Below are 22744 nucleotides of genomic sequence, written 5' to 3'. Positions count from 1 at the left end.
CATGATCTTAAGGGCTGTGAGCAGTAGTTGCAGAACACCCCTTCCTCCAAAACTGCTCTTGACGATAAGGGAACCAGCCCTTTCGGTAGCATTTGATGCAGTGTATGGAGTTGCAGCTGTTGGGGGGTAGGTTTGGTGATAATTGGGCACACACATCTACCTTGTGCATGAAGGTGCTACTGGACCAACTTGATTTACATTTTTTATGCCACAGTTAAGTCATGACTAAGATGTTGAAGATGGAAAAATACTTTAATTCGTAATATGCTTTGTGTGATCCCTCTGCCTGGAATACAGACAGTAAACATTTTAGATTAAGATCAGTATCTTCACATGGCAGAACTGTTGGAACAGTGGCCAGTTTTCTGAAGTATAATCCGTGCTGAGCTATACTAAGTTCTGTACTGCGTGGGGGGACCTAACCATTATTAAATGCCCACTGCTGGGTCACAGTAATCTAAGGTATGTCACAGCAGCACCACACCTACCTAAGCGTAGGATAAAAAGTTGTGGATCCCAAACCAGTTTGGCCTCACTGTGGGTTGCAGTCCTAAAAAGGCTGAAGACAACTTGTACTCTAGTCTTTCAAAAGTTAAAAGGTATTGATAACTGACCAGACCTGTTCAGCTAAATTGGGGTAACCATTGCAGTTGGCTCCAGATGTTGGATCCCAGTTGCCATCAGCCTCAGCCAACATAGTCAAGGATAAGAGTTGCAGTCCAGCAACATCTTAACCTTTGAGTCCAACTCCATCCCAGACTAGCAGGACCAGCGGTCGGGGATTATGAGAGTTGTGGGATCCATGGCTGAGAGAAGCTGATTTGTAAAAACTTCCTCAAATGTAAAAGCTTTTCTGTGAGACTAGGAAGTGTGGCTCCTACCACGTGCTTTAATATATGGGGTTGAAAAGCATCCTGGAAATGGTGGTACATGACTATGTAGTTTTATTTCCAGCGAGTGTACACAAAACTAGCCTTTAACTCCAATTTTTAAAAGGTACTTTAAAAAATAATACTACACAGACCATGCTATATTACTGTAAGTTTAGATGTGAAAACACTTGGTAGTCTTGTAACAGATGTTTTGACCAAATCCATAATGTTCATTTTGTAAGTTAGCAAGCAAATTGTGAATTTGGATGGGGTCAGTTTGCCCATCACTAGTAATGGCTAGGTTAGTGGAAGAGCATGAGAGTAGTCGGGGGCTACTCCTGAAGCATATTCTCCTATACTGAGCACTATGCATTGTGCTATATTGAGCACTTGCAGTCAAAGCTGAATCTTGGCTTTGTAGCAGAAGTATGTGAAAGGCAAAAGCAATTCAATATCTCATGCTTGACAAATTATGAAACACACAACAGACCACTAATGGAAAAAGTGTATTAAAATATTCACAAGAGTACAATAGAAAACATGTAAATATCCAATGTGATGTGTGTCCAACTTAGAAGCAAGTCAAAACAAGTATGTTACCACTAGTTCCTGCTTTAACTTTACAGAGACCTTGTAGAACAATCCCTTGCCCAAAATTATACACCTATTTTATAGGTGTTTACCCCTTTTGCCCCACCCCGCCAATCTAGCAGCATCATAGTGTGGTGCCCTCTTAGTGGTGCTTTCCAGAAGGTAGCCAACTGCCTGTGCAGCAGCTGCATTTGAGAACAGGGAAGGAAGGAAAGGAGACTGTACAACAACTTAATACAAAATGCAATTCCAGTTTTTTAAAAGTGCAGAAACAAGGTAGAAAAGGGCTCAGTAGCTGCATTCTGTGGAGTTGTATAGAGCCAAAGGAGATCTTGAGAAGAAGGTCCAAGGGTTGGGGAACTAAGTTTCACAAGTGGGAGTCCTTTGCTAGATCTTGATTGCCTTTCACAGAAAAGGGCATCTAAATTGAGCACCATAGGAAAATTGCCCTTTCACTGAGGCGCCTCCTAGATTTTAACTAGGAAACCGTTTTAATAAGGGGGGATGAAACTTCTACCCATCACACACAAATAGAAAAATGTGGTTTTAAAAGGCTTGGTCGATACAAGAATAAGGTAAAACTCTGAATGAGACTTGACAGACTTCAAGGCTCATCTGTTGATGACTGAACACCTGCTCACTTCACCAGAACAACTGACTGTACACAAAAAGGAAAGCCTTTGGAGTTTTGTGAATACAGAGCAAGTTACAAGACAGATGATCACCTCAACTACTTCAAATAATTAAGACAAAACTTTTTATAGTTTCCCTATTCACACTGAAATGTTGATACTGCAGACCCACAAAGCACTCTAGCAAGAGACAAAGCTTCATGAAGAAATAAGATAGAACTCCTACAGTCTGAACGATCTTCCCCAAACCCTACTGGGATAAAAGCACTCTACCTATTCAAACATGGTTATCTGCCATGAATAACTTCTATTGAACAATATTCTACTGAGATGAAACATGAGGGGTACAGTTGTTAAGGAGTCAAAACCTAGTAGCAACACTGCCTCTACTTGCCTTGTCTCTCTCTCTAAAGGGCACTGCACCTCCACTAAAACTGATGGCAAACTGGTTTTTAACAGGGTTAGACCACACTTTTAAGTTAGGAAAATATACTATTTACAAATAAGATTATAACATGGATCATACCTTCAGGCATGTTAAAGGATGTAAATCCCCAAGATGCCACAATCTCTCATGAATAGAGGTTTTCAGCTTGAACGGCTACTAGGAAAAGTCACACTTGTTCCAATTTTACTGTTCAAGCCACATAACCTGTCGGGGGAAATGTAGCCCCTTTAGGGTTCTTGTGCTTGCCAAGTTGTCTGCTACTAAACTCAGAGGAGGAGCAACAAATGAGAGGACAACAAACCCAAATTCTCTCCTGCACTATAAACCATATTCAGGATCCTTTCAAAATGCTGAAAAACAGGTGCATGTCACACAAAAAAGGGTCATCATGCTGCCAGCTCCAATTGCTGATGAAGCAAAGTGTCAAGAGTATCAGGCAAAGATGAAAGAAGAAAGAAAAAATACTGACTTGCTTTTCTAGTAATAAGGTGCTAGAATTAAAAGATTACGTTAAGTTCTATAATATTCTGAAAACATTGACTAATAAATTGTTTTCTCCTACACAGCTCATTTGGCTGCAAGCATTCACAAGTCACTGTAGTTTGCATCAGATCAAAGTATGCAGAGTAGTGATTAGTTGATCGTTATAATTGAAGCAAGTCTTTCCATTAAGTTATTTTTTCTGGCATTCCTCATTTATTACTTATACCCTACCCATCTGGCCGGGCCTCCCCATCCACTCTAGGCGTCTTCCAACAGAATATTAAAAACACGACAAAACATCAAACATTAACAACTTCCCTAAACAGGGCTGCCTTCAGATGTTTTCTAAAAGTCAGGTAGTTGTTTATTTCTTTGACATCTGATGGGAGGGCATTCCACAGGGTGCGTGCCACTGCCGAGAAGGCCCTCTGCATGGTTCCTTGTAACCTCGCTTCTCACAGTGAGGGAATTGCCAGAAGGCCCTTAACGCTGGACATCAGTGTCTGGGCTGAATGATGGGGGTGGAGATGCTCCTTCAAAAATACTGGGCTGAGGCCGTTTAGGGCTTTAAAGGTCAGCACCAACACTTTGAATTGTACTCAGAAACGTACTGGGAGTCACTGAAGGTCTTTCAGGACTGGTGTTATATGCTCTTGGCAACCACTCCTAGTCACCAGTCTAGCTGCCACATTCTGGATTAGCTGTAGATTCTGGGTCACCTTCAAAGGTTGCCCCCACATAGAGCACACTGCAGTAGTCTAAGCGAGAGATAACTAGAGCATGCACCACTCTGGCGGGACAGTCTGCGGGCAGGTAGGGTCTCAGCCTGCGTACCAGATGGAGCTAGTAGACAGCTGCCCTGGACACAGATTTGACTTGCGCCTCCATGGGCAGCTGTGAGACCAAAATGACTCCCAGGCTGCACACCTTGTCCTTCAGGGGAACAGTTACCCCATTCAGCACCAGGGAGTCCTCCACACTTGCCCGTCCCGTCCCCCCAAAACAGTACTTCTGTCTTGTCAGGATTCAACCTCAATCTGTTAGCTGCCATCCATCCTCTAACCACCTCAGGACACTCACACAGGACCTTCACTGCCTTCACTGGTTCTGATTTAAAAGACAGGTAGAGCTGGGTATCACCCGCATACTGATCAGCTTTCAGCCCAAACCCCCTGATGATTTCTCTCAGCCCTTCATATGGATGTTAAAAAGGATGGGGGAGAGGACAGAACCCTGAGGCACCCCACAAGTGAGAGCCCAGGGGTCTGAACACTCATCCCTCAACATCACTTTCTGGACATGGTCCAGGAGGAAGGAGCAGAACCACTGTATAACAGTGCCCTCAGCTCCTCTAGACGGTCCAGAAGCATGTTATGGTTGATGGTATCAAAGGCTGCTGAGAGATCCAGCAGAACTAGGAAACAGCTTTCACCCTTGCCCCTAGCACGCCGGAGATCATCAACCTGCATGACCAAGGCAGTTTCAGTCCCATGATGAGGCCTGAATCCCGACTGGAAGGGATCCAAATGGTCCGCATCCTCCAGGCATGCCTGGAGTTGTTCAGCAGCCACCCACTCAGTCACCTTGCCTGAGAATGGAAGATTTGAAGCTGGGCAATAGTTGGCCATATTGGCCAGGTCTAAAGAGCTAGGATGGGCAAGGATCAAGGAGACAATTGGTTGGTTTCACTCGTCCAAGCAGCCTGTCCACATCCTCAGAGGTAACAGATTGGAATTGATCCCATGCAACTTGACTAGACAGGACTCTAGCTCTCTCCCGCCCTGACCCTGCTCCCATGGTGGTCTACCTCTTTCCGAATCTGAGCGACTTTATCTGCAAAATACTTTGCAAAATCATTGCAGGAGATCTTGGGGTCCTTACTGGGCCCCAATGGCAAAGGTCGTTCCGTTAAATTGTGAACCACCTAAGAGTCTCCTGCTGCTGTTTTCTGCAGATGCAATAGAGGCGGTGAAGAAGGTCCTCTTCGCTGTCAATATCGCCACTTGATAGGCTCGACACTGAGCTCTAACATGTATCCGGTCTGATTCCGAATGAGTTTTTTGCCACTGGCACTCCAGCCATCTCAGCTATTGTTTCATCGCCCTCAGCCCTGGAGAAAACGACGGGGATGTCCGGGCTCCATGCAATCACAGACGGCGCTTCGGAGTCAGTCAGTCAATAGCCCTGGTTAACTGCATTCCAGCAGGCCACCAGGGAATCACCTGAAAGGCCATCAACATGGGATAAACATCACCTACAACTCTCTGGAAACCATTTGGATCCATTAAGTGGCGGGGACAGATCATCCAAATCAGTCCCACCTCCCTGCAGAAGAGAAGGGTCGCAGAGAAGTCCAGTTGCACCAGGAAGTGATCCGACCATGGCACTTCTTTGGTTTCACTTTTACTTAGTGTCAGATCACCCACATCCATAGAAGTGAACACCAAGTCTAAGGCATGTCCACGACTATGAATTGGGCCAAACTTATTCAGGGACAGCCCCATGGAGGCCATGCTTTCCACGAAGTCCCGAGCGGCCCCTTATAAGGTTGTGTCGGCATGGATGTTAAAATCCCCTAGGACAACCAGAAGAAGACACCAGGAGAACATTCGCCATGACCTGAAGCAGCTCGGGCAGGGAATCCTTGGTACAGCGGGGAGGTCAGTACACCAAAAGGAATACTGTACTGCCCCTAGTGCCCAGCTTCCAGAACCTGCACTCAGAAAACTGGGTCTTCCCAACAGGACGCCTGGTGCGAGCTAATGACTTCCTAAAAATCACTGCAACGCCCTCCTCCCCACCCATATGACCTGGGTTGCTGTGCATAAGAGAAATCTGGTGGCCAAGCAACTGCAAGAACCGGCCCATCTGCTTCATCCAACCAAGTCTCTGTTACATACACCAAGCAGAAACAGTTACACTTGTGTTGCAGTAGGCAAGAAATCCACCCTTCTGCTTTTATTGCTCCTCCTAGCGACAAACTACGCACACTCCCATCAGGCTGTATATACTACAAGAGGTAGCTGCAAAGCAGAGTGGCCCAAATTCTACCTTGTGTGGTCTACATTTGTTTTTAGCTAGAATCCTTATGATCCACTGATGTGTTTTACATTAATAAAGCAAGAATGCATATTCAGGGTGTCTTAACCGTTAAGGCATAGCTTATCTGCATTATGTGGTCCTCCTGTTTAACAGCATAAGATGTTCTCCATCATACCACAATCCACCTAGTCCAACATTCTTTGTGCACACAAAACATCCCAGTAACCCACCAGGTGCTAGGTGGTCAACCAGGAGTTTGCAGACCACCAAGGGACTGAAATCTGTCAATCTACCTTCTGCCAACCCCTGTTCTGAAGAGGGCAAGGAGACCAGTGCAGTACTGGAGAAAATTGAAAAAGCACCTAAGTTTTTTCAGTCCAATCCTCACCCCCAACTGAATAAAGATTGAAAAGTCAAAAGGAATTCAACAGGCTCCTTTCAACAGTGACACTAAATGAGCATTAAAAGAGGAGCCTCATAAAACTAATCAACCTCTAAAATGGCACGTGGGTGTATTCAGATTAGCATTAAGTGTCATCTTTCATTAACTTTTGTCCCTCACTGTTCAAGACAAATCTTCACAAGTTGCTCATTCATCTACACTCCTGCAACGTTTTTGTTTTGTAGGGGGCAGGGTGCAATTCTAGGTTGAGTATGTGCAGTCGTGCATAAGACGACGAACCTACTGGATCAGGCCAGTGGCCCATGTAGCCCAACATCCTGATCTCACAGTGGCCAATGAGATGCCTGCAGGAAACCTGGCAGCCCTTGCCAGCCCCAGTAAATGATGTACTGCATGCAAAAACCAGTAGGTGGAGGTGAGACTAACAATGGCATGGCCAATTTCATTTTTGGTAAAAGAAAGTAAGACAAGCAGTACCCAAGGCATCTATGATGAATGGGTGCATGTGTACAATGGCATAATTTCACTGTTTAGACAGGAGAAAAACTCCAATAAAGCTTCAGTAAACACAAGCACTTCAGCCCTGTTCAGGTTTTCTTAGACTCAAGTGCCACCAAGTTCAAGGGAACTTACTTTCCTAGTAAGTGGATTTAGGACTGCAGCCTAAGTCTACTGAGATCACAGGAGACAGCAGTAAAGATGGCCTTAGCACAGAAGAGTCGGAATTCGAAGCCTTCTAATTTTTCTATTTTGGAAAAAAAAAATCCATTAAGGAACAAGGGATTAATGCTCATACAGGCATACCTCATTTTAGCAGCGATCCTGCTGTGGAAATACACTCACCACATTTGGGCAAAAGTACAATGTCCCCTCCTCTTGGCCCAAGCTTTAGGGAAAGCCTGCTTGTTTGGCTCTGCAGAGTGCTAACTGGCCAGCCTTTGGGTCAATCATAAAGTTTCATCTGCTACCATTCACACTTTCTTATACTTTTAAGAAAACTCCACTGCACAGATAAACATGCAAGGGCCTTGGGAAGAGGAGGAGGAGGAAGAGAACTGGACAGGCTGTCTGAAACAATGAAGAGGAGGAGGAGGAGGAAGAGAATCGGTCAGCCTGTCTGAAACAATGGTTTGAGGCAGGAAGGGAGGAGAGAACAGCAGATGATTTGGAGGTTGTGTGCCCTTATAAGAACAGAGCGGCAACAGAGCAGAGCTAACCCCACAGCAGAGAAATCCACAGTCCTTTCTGTTTGAAGGTAAATATGCAGTCTGAGAATGAGCAACAATAAAATCTTGGCCCTCACCTCTTGAAACAGGAAGTGTACTACTGGCCTATTCTATCATATATGGCTTCCATGAAGCACTCCCCTCCATGGAATTAGATAAAACGGTAAGAGGTAACTTGTAAATTCTAACTTTCTTTCTGCAACAGCTACATCCCAATAAGCCTTACTAAAAGCAGCCCAAGGTAAGGGTATTCTAGAAAGCCATATTAGGATCAGACTAAGTTCATTCAGCACCACTTCACTACCCTATTTTCTTCAAAGACAAAACTGAATACCACTTTTATTGCAGAAAAATCACCAGCGGGAAATAAAAATTAGAGGGACTTCTTGTTAATGCTTCATGATTGAAATGACCAAACGAAAATGTCTAAAAGCTATTGGGGTGGGGAGTGCGCTGCACCAAAAAGAGACAAAGGTTAGTTAATGCCCTGAAGATAGAACTTTGGCTTCAGCCAATACGAGGACCAGGCTGGAAACTGAAGGCAGGGGAGGGCTTTCCGACCCTACTGTAGAAAGAGGTAAGTGGGAATTGGGAATGAAAGACAGGAGTGGATTTATATGAAACTGTGTGGAAAGCACCAGAATAGGAAAAGAGAATCCTCATGCAGAAACACTTATCCTCAAGTCTATTTCATCAAAAGAAATCAATCTTGTAAAAAACAAAGTATCAAATCCATTAGCCTATCCAGGAATTTTCCAGTTTTTCCATAGAACAGAGAAATCACTTAAAGGTGTAATATGAATATTTGCTTTCTTCCTCTTATCCTAGATACAAAAAAAATTAGCAATTTATAAGCAGAATTCATATCATATTTCAACATGCAACATTGGTCTCAGTTCTGTACGATTTAAATAGACTATTTACACACAATACATATATAATCTCTTTCTCTCTGTATGCACATGCATTGGTCCTAGCCTAGGCATCAAAGGCCACATGTGAGTTCTCTGGGTCAATCTTCTTCAAGCGATTCCAGTTTGAATTTTTGTTTAGCTTTGGGTTGGTTGGGATTTCCTCAGTTCTTCCGAATGTCAGCATAGACGACAGATTCCGACTTGTTGATCTTGTCACTGTAACGCCCTCCGGAGTGATCTAACTGCGCATAAATTACTGGGCCCTAAAAAAAAGAAATACAGAGTAAGCAAACTGGTGAAAGAGCATGATTCCTTCAGTACATTACTGGCAGGCGGTGTAAAGACAAAATTAATCTATAGATTAGGAAGTTAATGAGCATTAAGCAGACAAAACTCTATTAAATGTACACAAGACACACATTTCCCCCCTCTTTTATCTGTTTATGTCTATCTATAAACTATGCAAGTCAAGTTGACTTTTTAAAGAAATTAATCTACTGCGATAAAGTCCTGCAAAAGAATCCACAAATATTTTCTTATAGAAATCTGGCACTTCATTCTTCAGGTAGATGGAATTGCTTGTAGCTTTCAGAACAATTCACTGAACAACAGAGCAGCGAATGGATTGATATTTTGAAAGAGTACATCAAGAATTCACAGTCCGGCTAAAATCAGCTCATTCAATAGTCTCCATTTGTGCTGAATCAGACAGGGACGTGTCACCTTAGCAGTATTTTTCTTGGGAGCTGCTGCAATATACTAAATTAATACAACAGGTTGGAATTTTAAATTTCATCTACAAGGCTGAAAATTGTGCTCCTCAAACTACACTTCATCCAGATTGTCTTCACACTGACAATGAATCAACTTTGGGGGCATACACACTCAAAACTCCTTTCCTCTTCTTTTAGCAGAAGCTGGCAAACAAACCAGGAAGACTTTCATTAACTACAGTTAATAGTAATATCCTGTTTTAGATGAAGAAAGAAACAGCTTCAGAACAAGAATGATACTAGCCAACTTATAATAATAATAATAATAATAATTTATTATTTATACCCCGCCCATCTGGCTGAGTTTCCCCAGCCACTCTGGGCGGCTCCCAATCAGTGTTAAAAACAGTACAGCATTACATATTAAAAACTTCCCTGAATAGGGCTGCCTTAAGATGTCTTCTGAATGTCAGGTAATTATTTATCTCTTTGACATCTGTTGGGAGGGCGTTCCACAGGGCGGGCGCCACTACCGAGAAGGCCCTCTGTCTGGTTCCCTGTAGTCTCACTTCTCGCAATGAGGGAACCGCCAGAAGGCCCTCGACGCTGGATCTCAGTGTCCGGGCTGAACGATGGGGGTGGAGACGCTCCTTCAGGTATGCAGGACCGAGGCCGTTTAGGGCTTTAAAGGTCAGCACCAACACTTTGAATCGTGCTCGGAAACATACTGGGAGCCAATGCAGATCTCTCAGAACCGGTGTTATGTGGTCCCGGCGGCCACTCCCAGTCACCAGTCTAGCTGCCGCATTCTGGATTAATTGCAGTTTCCGAGTCACCTTCAAAGGTAGCCCCACGTAGAGCGCGTTGCAGTAGTCCAAGCGTGAGATAACTAGAGCATGCACCACTCTGGCGAGACAGTTCGCGGGCAGGTAGGGTCTTAGCCTGCGTACCAGGTGGAGCTGGTAGACAGCTGCCCTGGACACAGAGTTAACCTGCGCCTTCATGGACAGCTGTGAGTCCAAGATGACTCCCAGGCTGCGCACCTGGTCCTTCAGGGGCACAGTTACCCCATTTAAGGACCAGGGAACCCCCCCACACCAACCCGCTCCTTGTCCCCCCAAAACAGTACTTCTGTCTTGTCAGGATTCAACCTCAATCTGTTAGCCTTCAAATTGTGGCTTGTTTTCAATCTGTTAACCAGAGATTTCTGGTTCAGACAAAATGGGAAACTTAATGGAAGACTTCCTGGCTGCCAACTTGCATAAGGATGAGTGAAGAATCTGTGTCTACACACCCATCTTGGGTTATCATCATGATCATCCAAAAATTGTCTTTCAGAAATACTATCGGCTTTTTGTGAGTCAGTATTTTTCTGCATCTGTCTGCAGTGTCCACAAAGACTCTGCAATACAAGAAGTTTGTCAGCAAAAACCAAAAGCAAAGACTGTCCAGCAACTCTTACACCTCTAGATGGCAGCAATGCTCGTGGAGTATTTAAAAACAAACAAATGAGAAACCAACAGGGAGTTGGAAGAATAATCCGTAATTTTTTATGCTCAATAAGGCTGTGTAGCCCACAAGGAATCAAGCTTTAAAAGAGGCATGATCTTGGCAACACTCAAATCTAAAATTACATTCCCCAATGTTTAATTGGCTTACCATTCTTTCCCACAATCAGCCACAACAACTCTCTTTGGAAATGTGCATTTTAAAAATGTCAATACAGTTTAATTATAAGGAAGACTAGAGGATCAATAGTGCAGTAAGAAAGCACTTTAGGAACCAGTTAAGAGGAAGAAAGTAGTTGGGGGATGGCTAGCTGGGAAGATACATATTCTTCAGCTGCAGACAGTGAAGTTATGGCCAAAAGTATAAATGTTTTTTTGAACATACAAAACTGTAGTATGTATAGCAAGCTTCTTCCATAAGCCACACAGTTCACCAAAGGTTTTCAACACCATTACTGGATCTAAGGCAGCTTCTTGTGGAAGCCACATGAATGAGTCATGCTCTGCATGTTTTTATTCCTGTTTGCTTTACAAATGATTTTGTTGTTCTTTCATATAAGAGCACAACTCTCTCACATCAACAGATGCTACTCCAAAGGCTAATGCCCCGAGTTCTTGGAACTCAGCCAAGACAAAGGACAATCATCTTTTCTTCTATATCAAAGTACTGGCCTTTTAAAAAAGCTTTTCCTTTGAATAATACCAAGTTCCTTGTTTAGAGACCGTCTGCTAGTTTCTACAAAACTACAGAGGATTCAGATAATGGGGGAAGAGAGGATTCAGATAATGACATATTTGCCTGGAAAATATCAAGAGATCACTGTCCATATGCAGGAATTCAGAACAAATATGTGAGCCTAACTATAATAATAATTCAATTAAGTATATATAGTAGCTAGTTGATGGAAAACATCCTCTGGAAGTATTCCTCTGAAGAGTTGCTCGCTGGGAATGACACCTTTTCTTTTTTTAAGTTGTTCCAATAGCTTTCTAATGTCTGTCTACTCCTATGCATCAGACACAGGACAATATGCAGATTTTACCAGGCATATGTGTCCCATTCAACAAAAGCACTGAATGGTGTGTAGGCTATCCAAGTATCGGAAGAAAAGAACCAGATGTGTGGCTTAGAAGTTAGAAGTAGAAAGTTTTACATCTGAAATTGCATCTGCCTATCAGAGGAGAAGCACAGGTTAATAAAGTCAGGTACAAAAGCACTCTTTGGAATAGGACACAAGAGGGATACGGTCTTCTTTCTAATTTATCAGTTATACATATGGGATAACTTAGATAACCAGCCAGTTATGCATTAGATCTAGAAATAAGAAAACATTGACAATTATCACATTCAAAATGAGCAAACACTGTACAGCCAAACAACAGAGAGGAATGAGAACCACTAGGACATTTGGTACCAGACAGACATGCACAGTTGTGAGAAATAGATGACATCTCAAATGAATTTACTGGTACGGACAAGAGTGAAAGCAAACCCAATGAGCAATCAGCCAGCCTCAAGATGCAGTGAGCCAAACAAGACAACTCTGATGCATGCTGTTTGAAACACAACCTCAGGCAATAAGCTTCCTGCTTTCACAACCATTACATTAACTTCAGGATTTAAAATATGTAGGAAGGAAATAGCAAACTGGTAGACTAGACAGATAGACTGGATAGTATCTTTTGCCCTGTTTCTAAAGTAAACCATTGTAATGAAATGTTAATTTCTCCCTCCTTTCCTCCACTACTTACTTACTTAAATAAATAAATAAGAAAGAAAGAAAGAAAGAACCTCTCATCTTCTCAACAATGTAAATATCCCATTCCTAGAGAGAAGCTGCAAACCAAGAGTACTTCCTGGAAACAGGACACTCCTCTTACAGCAGCCTTCTAATTTTGCTCCAATATATTAAAAATATTCCACAATACCACCACTGTGCTTTCAGTAAGAAAAGAAGCAGATGTCTGCATATAAAAGTCAACTCACTCTGGTATACTTAAAAACAAAAGCACTTCCATATATCTCCATGTTCCCCAGACATTATCTACTAGTCCCACACACATCAATAAATAAGGCATGTGAACCACTCTATATTCCTGTTTAGGCTAGAATAAAAATAAGTGTTTCCACTTGCCAGATTTTGTTTATTGTGGCTCCTGTCATATCCGTATTACAGTAACATTAGAAATAGCTTGTAAGATGCATGGCTATGTGCAAGTTTCATGTGCACACAACCTCCCCAGATAAGACTATTGAAATGCATGTCTTCATGGCGCTATTGACTTTGTAAGAGTCTACACAATAATGTTTTTGTTTTGTTTTAAAGTTTGTAAGAAGCAGGCCTAGTGTGTTCAAAATCCTATGCTTCCCCTATTGTAGATAGCTGGCAAAAACAGTCTCTGAACCAGAACTAACTTCACCCAACAGCCAAGACTTGCTTGTCCTGGAAGCAACAAGGAAAAACCAGTGGCTTCTATCAATATTGTTGCCCCTTTCAAAGAGCACCTAATACCACCAGCTTCAACCAAGTGAAGAGAATCGCCAGGAATGAACTATGCCTTAAGAACTTCCTAAGAACTTCTCTTTATTTATTACAGGGGTGGAAAACCTGCAGCCTTCTAGATGTTGGACTCCAACTGCCATCACTCCCAGCATACACAGCTAATAGTCAAGAATGATGGGAGCTGGAGTCCAACAACATCTGGTGGGTCGCAGGTTTCTTACCCTGCTTTATTAAACTGAAATGTTAATTTGTACAGTAATGTCTCAAACTAACAGAAGGAAAGGTCTATATTGTCATCTAGCCATTTCATTTTCAAATAGTTTTATAAATATTTTATAAAAATCTATCTTTTCAATATATATTTTTTAACAAAATCCTTTCCTTCTGAAGCATCTCAGCCTCACCACAGCTCTATTCTGATACCCATAGCTTTCAAAATATTTTGACAGACCAAGATGTTCAAGTTGATACAATTTGGAGAGCTAGTCGTTTCCATTATCTAGTTTCCATTTTTCCACCCAACACTTCACATCAAATAACTGAATACAAAAGAAAGGAAATCTGGCTATTTCCTTCCTCATCTTTGTCAACATTAACTAATATATCCCTGCTCTCAAAATGTCTGTTTTTCACCTATGTTTCCATGGAATCTGCTATAGGTTTTTTTTAATGGTCTGGTTGATTTCATCTGTTTTATTGATACATTTATTATGTACAGAGCTTTCTCATAAAGCAGTCTATATGTTTAAAAAAACAGAAAGGAAAAGAAGCACTATTCATTTCCTGTTGAGCAATACTCTATCTAGAATGAGTATTTCCAAGTAGGGAGCAATGGTCTGCTGTATATGTTTACCTGACACTTTGTGGGGATAAGGAGCTATAAAGAACAATGAAGCAAAGGGGCTAAAATATTATTAGCTCTGATAAATGGTAATTGGAAAAGTCCAGGAACAATAAATACTCAGCACTGCCAAGATCATAGAATTACAAATAAAGGAGCTTCCTAGTGAAAACCTATATCACAAAGAAGGACAATTCACTCAACCTAACACAGATCAATTCATGTGAGTCAGATGGCTCCCTCAGAGCTAGGATATTGTGGCACAATAATTGCTTTCACTGCAACAACTGTTTACTTACAAAGACTAGCCCTATTGAATCTTTTCACTATCCTTGAAGTACTGAAGTTGTCAAGTACAGAAAACGACTGCAGTAAACAACATCCTTCATCTTCGAAAATGAATCATAGAACTGTAGAGTTGGAAGGGACCCAACCGAGGGTCCTCTAGTCCAACTGCCTGCAGTGCAGGAATCTCAACCCGTGGTCCCCCATCCAATTTGAAACCATCCCGGAGCATCATGTCTCTCTTTGTAACACTTTTAACTTTGCTCTAAGTCTCCCTCCCCTCAACAAGAATACCACCTTTCCCATCACCGAAGGTCTCCAAGAGTTCCCCAAGCATCATGATGCCATTTACCTGGTGTGATCGGATGGGCACGCTGTTTACCAGACCCTCTGTGTCGGAGGGGGTCTTCCGTGGAGCCTGCTTAACTGGAGACACCAAGCTCTCAGAGGTACTGCAGCTGACGAGGTGGCAGAGCAGAGTTTGCAGGACAATGTTCAAGAGGCAAACAAAAAAACAAAACAAAAACAAAGGCAAGTGATGGCAAGATGACGTGGCAACGTATGCCAAAGTAAAAGGTGAACTCGGTGAACAACACAACATACATCCTCTCCCTAGTGCTGGCTCAGTACCATCACTCCTAAACCTCCTCTTCTCTCTGATGTACATCCAACCCAGCCTTGGGATGGAAGAAAGCAACCCCAATAGAGGCCAGCAGCTTCCACAAGAACCAGTTTCTTGTTAACAGGGTCACACGGGCGACCCTGCCTCAGGATCCAGGGAAGTAGTTCCTTGTTGTCTCTGCCCAAGACATCAGAATTCACTTACACATAAGTGTACAGTTGAAGATGGATTCCTTTCTAACTAGGCGGAAAATTGTTGCTTTTCTAGTGACTGCACCCTATCTTGCAAGTGCCACAACAGAACAGGCACTCAGCAATGACATGTCCTCAAATGGTTATCGCACTCTCTCCCCAAGGAGGCTTGCCTGGTGACCACTGTATTATATTTTAGCTGTCCAGTTAAGACATTTGCATTCTCTCGGGCATATTAACAATTTGTATTTTCAGTGTTGAAGGGATGCAGTATTTTAGGTCACTAGAACTGAAATTTTACACTGCTGTTTTAGATTTAAATTTCTCCTGTTTGTTTTGTTTTATTTTACTGTATATTTTATTTCTGTTGGCTCTTTTAATGTGCATTACAAACCACTCTGGAATAAATATTATTAAGGGCAGTATATAAATGCCTTAAACAATGTCTTCACAGTAGCTGAAGTCAAGGAATAGATCTTGACCACCAAATTTTTCAGTCCAATCATTTTAGTAAATGGAATGCCTGCAGCAAAGAAAGCATCCATTGACTGGAACATTGTCTGTTAATATGTTGATACTACTACGTACAAAGCTTCGGAAACTTGGGGAACGTCTATTTAGAAAGGGCTTGGGGTACTGATATGTCAGCTATGTCCTTGAACTGCTGCGCTCTCACTTCTGCTTAAAAACAAACTAGAAATCATTTCAAAATCAATTAAACTGAACATTGACTAAGCATCTCAATAATTCCTAACACGCATGCTCACAGACACATGAGGACCAAACAATACTGTTATGTATCTGTATGTAAGTTGGTACAAGGTCTATTCTAGATGAGTGGCTGATACCGAAGATGTGGGAGCACAACATGTGTTGTGTTCCACCAACAAGCAGGGAATAATTTGGAGAGGGAAGAAATCACTGGGCAGGAAACGAGTTAAGGTTTCTTCCTCTTTCCTCTAAGAATGGCTTGTCCGGTTTAAAAAGCAGCCATTGGGGCAATGTGTATAGGACCTAACTTGGCCTAGGAGGAATACTCACCACCCTTTCTCTCAATCATTTTGTTTTCTTTACACAACACACACACACACACAGCGTATACAGGCAGACATGGATCATGACAATATGACAATGACATTAAGCAGAATGCAGTTCCCTGCAAACCATTATTTTCTCTTATCCAACAGGAATATTTAAACATTAAAAAAAGCAGACACCAGATATGCAGCAGTACATAGGGAAATATAGTACTGAGGGGGAAAGGCATTTCAGTACCAGTAAATGGGCTTCCATTCTTACTGGGATTGAATCACAGCATACAAGGTGGCCAAGGGACTAATAAAATGTCTGGAGTATATCCCAAGAATTCATGCAACCTGGATCTAAAAATAACACTGAATTAAAGGTCTTTGCATGGAAAATTCAGTTATTTACTGAATGATTTTCTCCTCTCACAGTGTACAGAGTCCAGATCCCCCACACTCATTCATGCACATGAGCTTGCTGGCAAGAGATGGAATACTGAATCTGAAGGTAATGAGCATTGCCGTCACAATTGAGGAAATGAGACAATAAAACTCAAGCAGTAGATGAGATGTGCTGCCCCTTCACCAACAGTCTACAAAACAGAATTTCAGCACAAGTGATGGAGATATGTTAGCCGGGTAGTCAGCAAAGGAGGCAGAAATGTGTACACGCACACACACGAAGTACCAAAGAGCAACCACCAATGTGATTAGTTACCATGGTATATAGTGGGACCGGAAGAGGAGACCCAGCCCTGTTACATTCCCAATCTTGCGTCTATATCAGGATCTCTGTAAGCAGAGGAAGGTAAGAGCAGGATCCGATCCCAGCACACCAAAGCAGGAAGGAAAAAACCAAAATGTCAGAATAAGAACAGAAGTTGTGACACTGCCATGCAAGGGTTTCCACCATCACCCAAATCAATCCATTATAATGCTGGTGTTAGTTTCATCTAGAAATTAGACCCCTGCAAAATTATGTGGCCCTGCTCAGCAATTACAGCACAAACACACCCTGCCACTTAGTAATCAGTAGGAACAAAGAGCTGGTGTAGTCAGTGAAAGCAACGTTATCCATTTCTACATTGCTGGGGGTTGATTTTAGTTGTAGAAGACAATGCAAACATATTACTGTTCCAAATCCAGCACCTTTAAGTAGCTTTCAGCAATAACACACTGGACAGGGAGTTAAATACCCATATTGGGCTTTGGGATCCTTTAGTGCAGATCAGTGTAAGCTGCCTTTAAGTGGTTACTGAAAGAGCACATGCAGAAAGGAAACTGTGCTTTCCACACTGAACTCTGAGCTTACAATGCACATTTCACTGCACTTGCTCAATCTTACCACTGACTCCTACTGCAACCCCTCTCTAAAATCTCCAGCTGAAAATAAGGTATAGTGGGATCAGTTGCCAGTTAAACACACCCATCAGAAACTAGACTTTTGAAGGCTTTGTTCATAGCATTCACTGGATCTACAAAAAGCAGGAAAGAGTTGGGCAGTGGAATGACAATCCCCACAGAACACGTGTGCTCAGGTTTTTGTGTACAAGGGCTGCATTTCTGTTGGAGTTAAGTGGTAAAGCAAACAAGATAAAAGTCCCACCACCACCACCTCAAAGGAACCCACCAACAAAACATTTCATGGCATTCTAAAAGCTCTGGATTAAAGCTCTAGATTCTACCCTGAAAATACTTTCCAACAGAAGTTATTCAATGCAAATTAAAAAGGTACCTTAAGTGCAAAAAAAGGAAAAAGGGGGGGAAAAGGAAGTCATGCAGATGGTGAAGCCAGTGAAGATAGTAGAGGAACTGTTTTCCCAAAGCTAGGTTTGGAAACCTCTGGCAAGCAGACTGTTGTAAAAGGAGCCACATTCCAAACTCATAAATAGAGTTGTACAATCCAAGATGTAGAGAGTTGTTCAGCCTTTATCTTGCACTTCATCCTGAGCTGCAAGAGCCCCTTTATTTTTGGAAGACAAGAGTGTAGGGCTGCCAGTCTGGACACCTTTATGATGCACGCTTCCCTTCCAACATGTATAAGGATATCTAGTAGGACTTATACACCATGAAAGGTGTATGCACAATGAAGTCAACAACTAATAGTTTGGGACTAGAGGAATGTGTCCCAGTGGCCACAGTCAATTTAGTACTATGAACAAAACATGTATGATTGATTCCTGTTGCAGGTTCAGCTACCCCGGCCTTAATAAAAAAACAACACCACCTAAATAAATGAACAAGGGGAGCATCTTACCCAGAGTAATGATTTTTAGAGTTCTTCTTTCTGCATGCGACACACACAACAAGAACGATGAGCAAAACTAAGCCCAGAACTCCACCAATGGATGCCCCTGCTACTAGAGTAATGGGAAACACAGGCAAGTTACCTGAGGAGAGAAGAAAAGTTTCAGTCCAGTCTGCTTAGCTTTTACATTTATCAATATATCATTGGTGTTGGCTTTTATATGCATAGGTTAAGGGTGCATCTGTCTCAGTAATGGCATGTTCCTTGGTCTTTTTTATATCCCAAACCTCAAGTAAAACTCATGAGCATGATCTGTGGTGTTAGGTTCATTATATTTCAATAGCATTTTTACAGCATACCTAGTATAATTAATCTCTCATTTAGCCCATCAGTAGCCCCATGGGAAAGATGAGTTTGAACAATAAGTGGACAAAACACACAAACCTCCTGCTGAGAGTAAAAGGCATCTACATAAGAGCCAATGCTTTAAAATGCTCAGAAGAGCCAATCAGGAAATAATTGACCCCTGCTTCCAAGCATTTTCATGAAGAACTTGCCGTGTTTTAGATGCACACCCATCACATTTGAGAAGCTGCCTCAACACCACAATCAAGAGTCAGTTCACACATTAATCACAATAATCATAAACTAGTAACTGTTGCCTCTTGGCAAGATTGCACTTGTATTGTATTGTATTGGAGCAAAGGGATACAACTATACTAAGTCTCAGGATTCACAGAAGTACAAAAGCAAACTTGGCACATCTAAGAAACATACATATACATATATACTCATGCTTAACTATGGAAAAGAGCCACTGCTGAGAACACCTTATTCTCTAGCTGTGAACGCCATTTGTTTAAAAGAAGTTATTTTAGCAGTCTATTGAACTTTTTCATTCTGAAATCCACCCAGATCTAGTCTATTTCAAATCACTCTTTAGTTATATGCTTGGGCTACATTATCTCTTCTATCTCTATCTACAAACAACTTCAACTGTAAAATAAGCATACAGTAGCTGACGTAATCCTATCAATAGACTACAATATAAACCATTTTTTCTTATAAATTTGTAGCGCCTTCCAAACTGTTTACCAGACAGCTGATGCTGGCTCTAAGAAGCAAATTAACGCCATAATTCCAAAACCTAACTACATACAGGATTTTTAGTTCTTTTAAAACAGTTCAATTTCTTCACAGAAACATTCTGAATAAAATACAAGTTATGCAAGAACAGCCAAAATAATACCCCTTTAAGTGATGGATTTTTGTAGAGTAATTTAATCAAATATTTCACAAAAGCATTCTATCAACCATCAGTACTAGTACTTTTGTATCCAGAGACGGCAGTACCTTTTTCCACAACTCTGACTTTGATTTCACTAGGTGTGACAACTATATCTGGAGGGTTCTTGACATCGCAGATGAAAGTGCCATTGTCCCGGAATTGCATGTTGGATATACTGATAGATGCATCTTTCTTGTTAAGGTCACCCGCCCAGCTGCTTCTGTCCTTAAATTGTGTATCCTTCCCAGGATATGATTTGCCATGGGAATAATAGAAGAACTGTAAACGGGAACACAAAACAGGATACAGTGTTAAAATCCTAGTTTTCTCCACAAAGGGAGGTCTGGGAGTAGATACAATTGCTCAGAGTGAGACCTTATTCTGACTCACTCGCCCCAATTTCTAGCTGCTGTTACAGGATCACTATTGAACCTATTATTGCCACCACCTCGTACACCTTTAAACTTGACATATCCTGCTAACAAAATAGGAACCTATGGTGAAGTGTGGGTAATAAAACAACTCACTAAATAAAATCAGAATACATAGGTGGCTAACAAATGTGTCACTAGTTCAAAACAATCCCTCGCCTTAATAAGACTTTTGCCACTGAAGTATTGTGGAGCAAGCACAGAAGGACGACTATCCATGATACCAAACATAATAGGATCAACTGGCATTCCGAGGCGGCCTAAATATGTGCTCTTACCAGCGATAAAAGTGAGCAGGAGCAAACAGGTATGAAATAGCATTGTTGCAGGCTCTTGTTCAATTCTCATCTTACTTCAATCATCATCTCTTACCGACACAGAAGTAGTTGATCCCTCTGGTTGAAAGCTCCAGGTAACAGTAGCAGCACTGCTGATCACCTCTGAGGATGAAAAGCTGCATGGAAGCTTCGTTTCTGTCCCATTCTCCACAGAGAGTTCTGCTGGTGTGTATACTTCCACAGCTGAAACCTGGGCTGTCAAAAACACCACAAAAATCAGGATGCAGGACCCATTGTAAGCAATGCAGAATGAAATGACAGCATTACACAAGAGAGCTTCATGAAGAGATACATTAGAAATCTTATAGCCCAGAATAAAAGCCCCATCAAATATCTGTTGAGTCGCACGTAGTCCATTTGCTCTGGAAACATCCAGCATTATTTCTGCTTTTGTGTGAGATCGGTCACCGTATAAACTTCATCCTGAATGCAATGCATACCCTCTGAACTTGATCACTGAATATTTACCCAACTGTTGAGTGTTGGTCAAGGGCAACTAACAACAGCTCATCTATGTAACCGTTCTAGTAAAAGACTGGTAAGTTAAAACATCCTCCAATGACTGAAGAAGGCATAGAAAGTTCTTGTGTATTGTTTGCCTATCCATCCTTTGGCAAAGGAGGAACTGTTATTTGAACTTGGGTAAGGTTTTGTACCTTTGTAAAGTCCTATTTTGCTCAATAAAATTCAGCGTTTTTCCACTAGTGCTCTGTCTTTGCTTCAAGGATCCTTTAAAAGGAAGCCATTTGCCTTTGGCAAAACACCATCCAAGCCCTAAAGCCAGTTCACACAAACCCGGTCAACTCCATATCACATCTACCGAAATCTTGGCAGGTTCACTACCAGAATAAACATGATGCACCATGTAATTACAATAAGCAAACATGAACTAAACTCATATGCAAGCTGTAGACAGTCACAACAACGAGTTGTTCTCCAAAAGTAAGAAGTAGTCCTTGCGACTAAAGCTGTGACACTCCAAAAGTTGCTAGACTATAGCTCCCACCCTACCTGACCACTGGTGATGCTGGCTGAGGCGGATGGAAACTTTAACCCAGACACATCTGGAAGGCCACAGTGCAGCCTGCCTGCCTGTCCCCGCTTTACATACCTGTCCTGAAGCATATATTTAATTTGCTGCCAACATTGTTCTCAAATGCTTTCTTTCTGCCTTCACTGAAACATGTCCTTAAGAGTTTCTACAGCTCACAAAAGTGGGGTGGTTTTGTATTAATCCTGGCAGGAGCACATTGACAGCAGCTGTTTCATGGCCAGAGACAAGGTTATTTCATATGCTGCACTATCAATGCTGTCCTTCATAGGCTGTGCTAAGATTCCAGATTCCTGACAGTCCAATTCTGTTTTAACGCAAAAACGCATAAAAAATTAAACAGGCAAATGTGTTTACTGAATGGACAGAAGAGAAAGGGAAGGTTTCTGTGTGCTACACAGTTTGTCAGGGCTCCCTGTGAATTTTTAAAAAGTACCTCAAGACTTACAACTTGTGAAAAGCCATTCAGCTGTTTGTCAGGAACAAGAATGAAAATTGGGAGCTTTCCCAAGCTCAACCCACACCAGGTGTAGCTAGCAAGCAAACAAACCAGCAGGGATTGATGAAACAGGAAACAGAACGTTCTCGCAATGGGGAAATGCCTTGGCACTTCTACATTCACTGCACTGCCTTCACATCCAGCATGCAGTAGACACTCACCATTACACCATTGTGCAAGCAATGTCTCCCACCTCACTGCTGCTGTGCTACGACACTCAGACTTAAATGTGCTTAAGAAAACCCACTCACGTTTCTATGATGCAAGTAATCAAGATTTATAGAAGCCTGCATTTATAGAAACGTGTCATGATATTATAGGCTTTCACCTACAAAGCCTTGTGTGGCTCAGGACTCCAATACCTTAAGAACCACCTCTTCCACACAAGCCAACCCACACCTCACATTCAACATCTGAGGCCTTTCTCTATTTTCCCCCACCCAAAGAAGATGTGGAGGGTGGGAACACAGGAACAAGCCTTCTCAGTGGTGGCTCCATTTCTGGAATGCTCTTCCTAGGAATGCATTCCTAGCACCATCACTGTGTGTTTTAAGAGACCAGGCAAAAACATTATTTACCCTTGCTTTTT

At 42.0% G+C, this 22744-nt stretch overlaps 1 protein-coding gene across 2 annotated transcripts in view; it reads right to left on the bottom strand.

Moving 5' to 3' along the window:
- Positions 1-1365: 1365 nt before the first annotated feature.
- Positions 1366-22744, bottom strand: part of LOC310704767 (myelin protein zero-like protein 1) — a 36293-nt gene continuing 14914 nt past the window's right edge. The window contains exons 2-6 of one of the 2 annotated variants that reach the window (XM_083498736.1): positions 20640-20800; positions 19902-20115; positions 18558-18690; positions 17019-17092; positions 1366-8874 (exon numbers count right to left, since the gene is read on the bottom strand). In XM_083498736.1, coding sequence (XP_083354862.1) covers positions 17059-17092; positions 18558-18690; positions 19902-20115; positions 20640-20800 — 542 coding nt within the window. In that variant the 3' untranslated portion in view covers positions 1366-8874; positions 17019-17058. Of the gene's footprint in view, positions 8875-14814; positions 14921-17018; positions 17093-18557; positions 18691-19901; positions 20116-20639; positions 20801-22744 lie in introns of both variants that reach the window. The other variant, XM_083498735.1, reaches the window with a different exon arrangement.

The sequence above is a fragment of the Podarcis liolepis genome (genome assembly GCF_965112155.1).
Source record: "Podarcis liolepis genome assembly, chromosome: 4".
NCBI lineage: Eukaryota > Metazoa > Chordata > Lepidosauria > Squamata > Lacertidae > Podarcis > Podarcis liolepis.
This window is presented reverse-complemented; position numbering and strand designations above follow the sequence as displayed.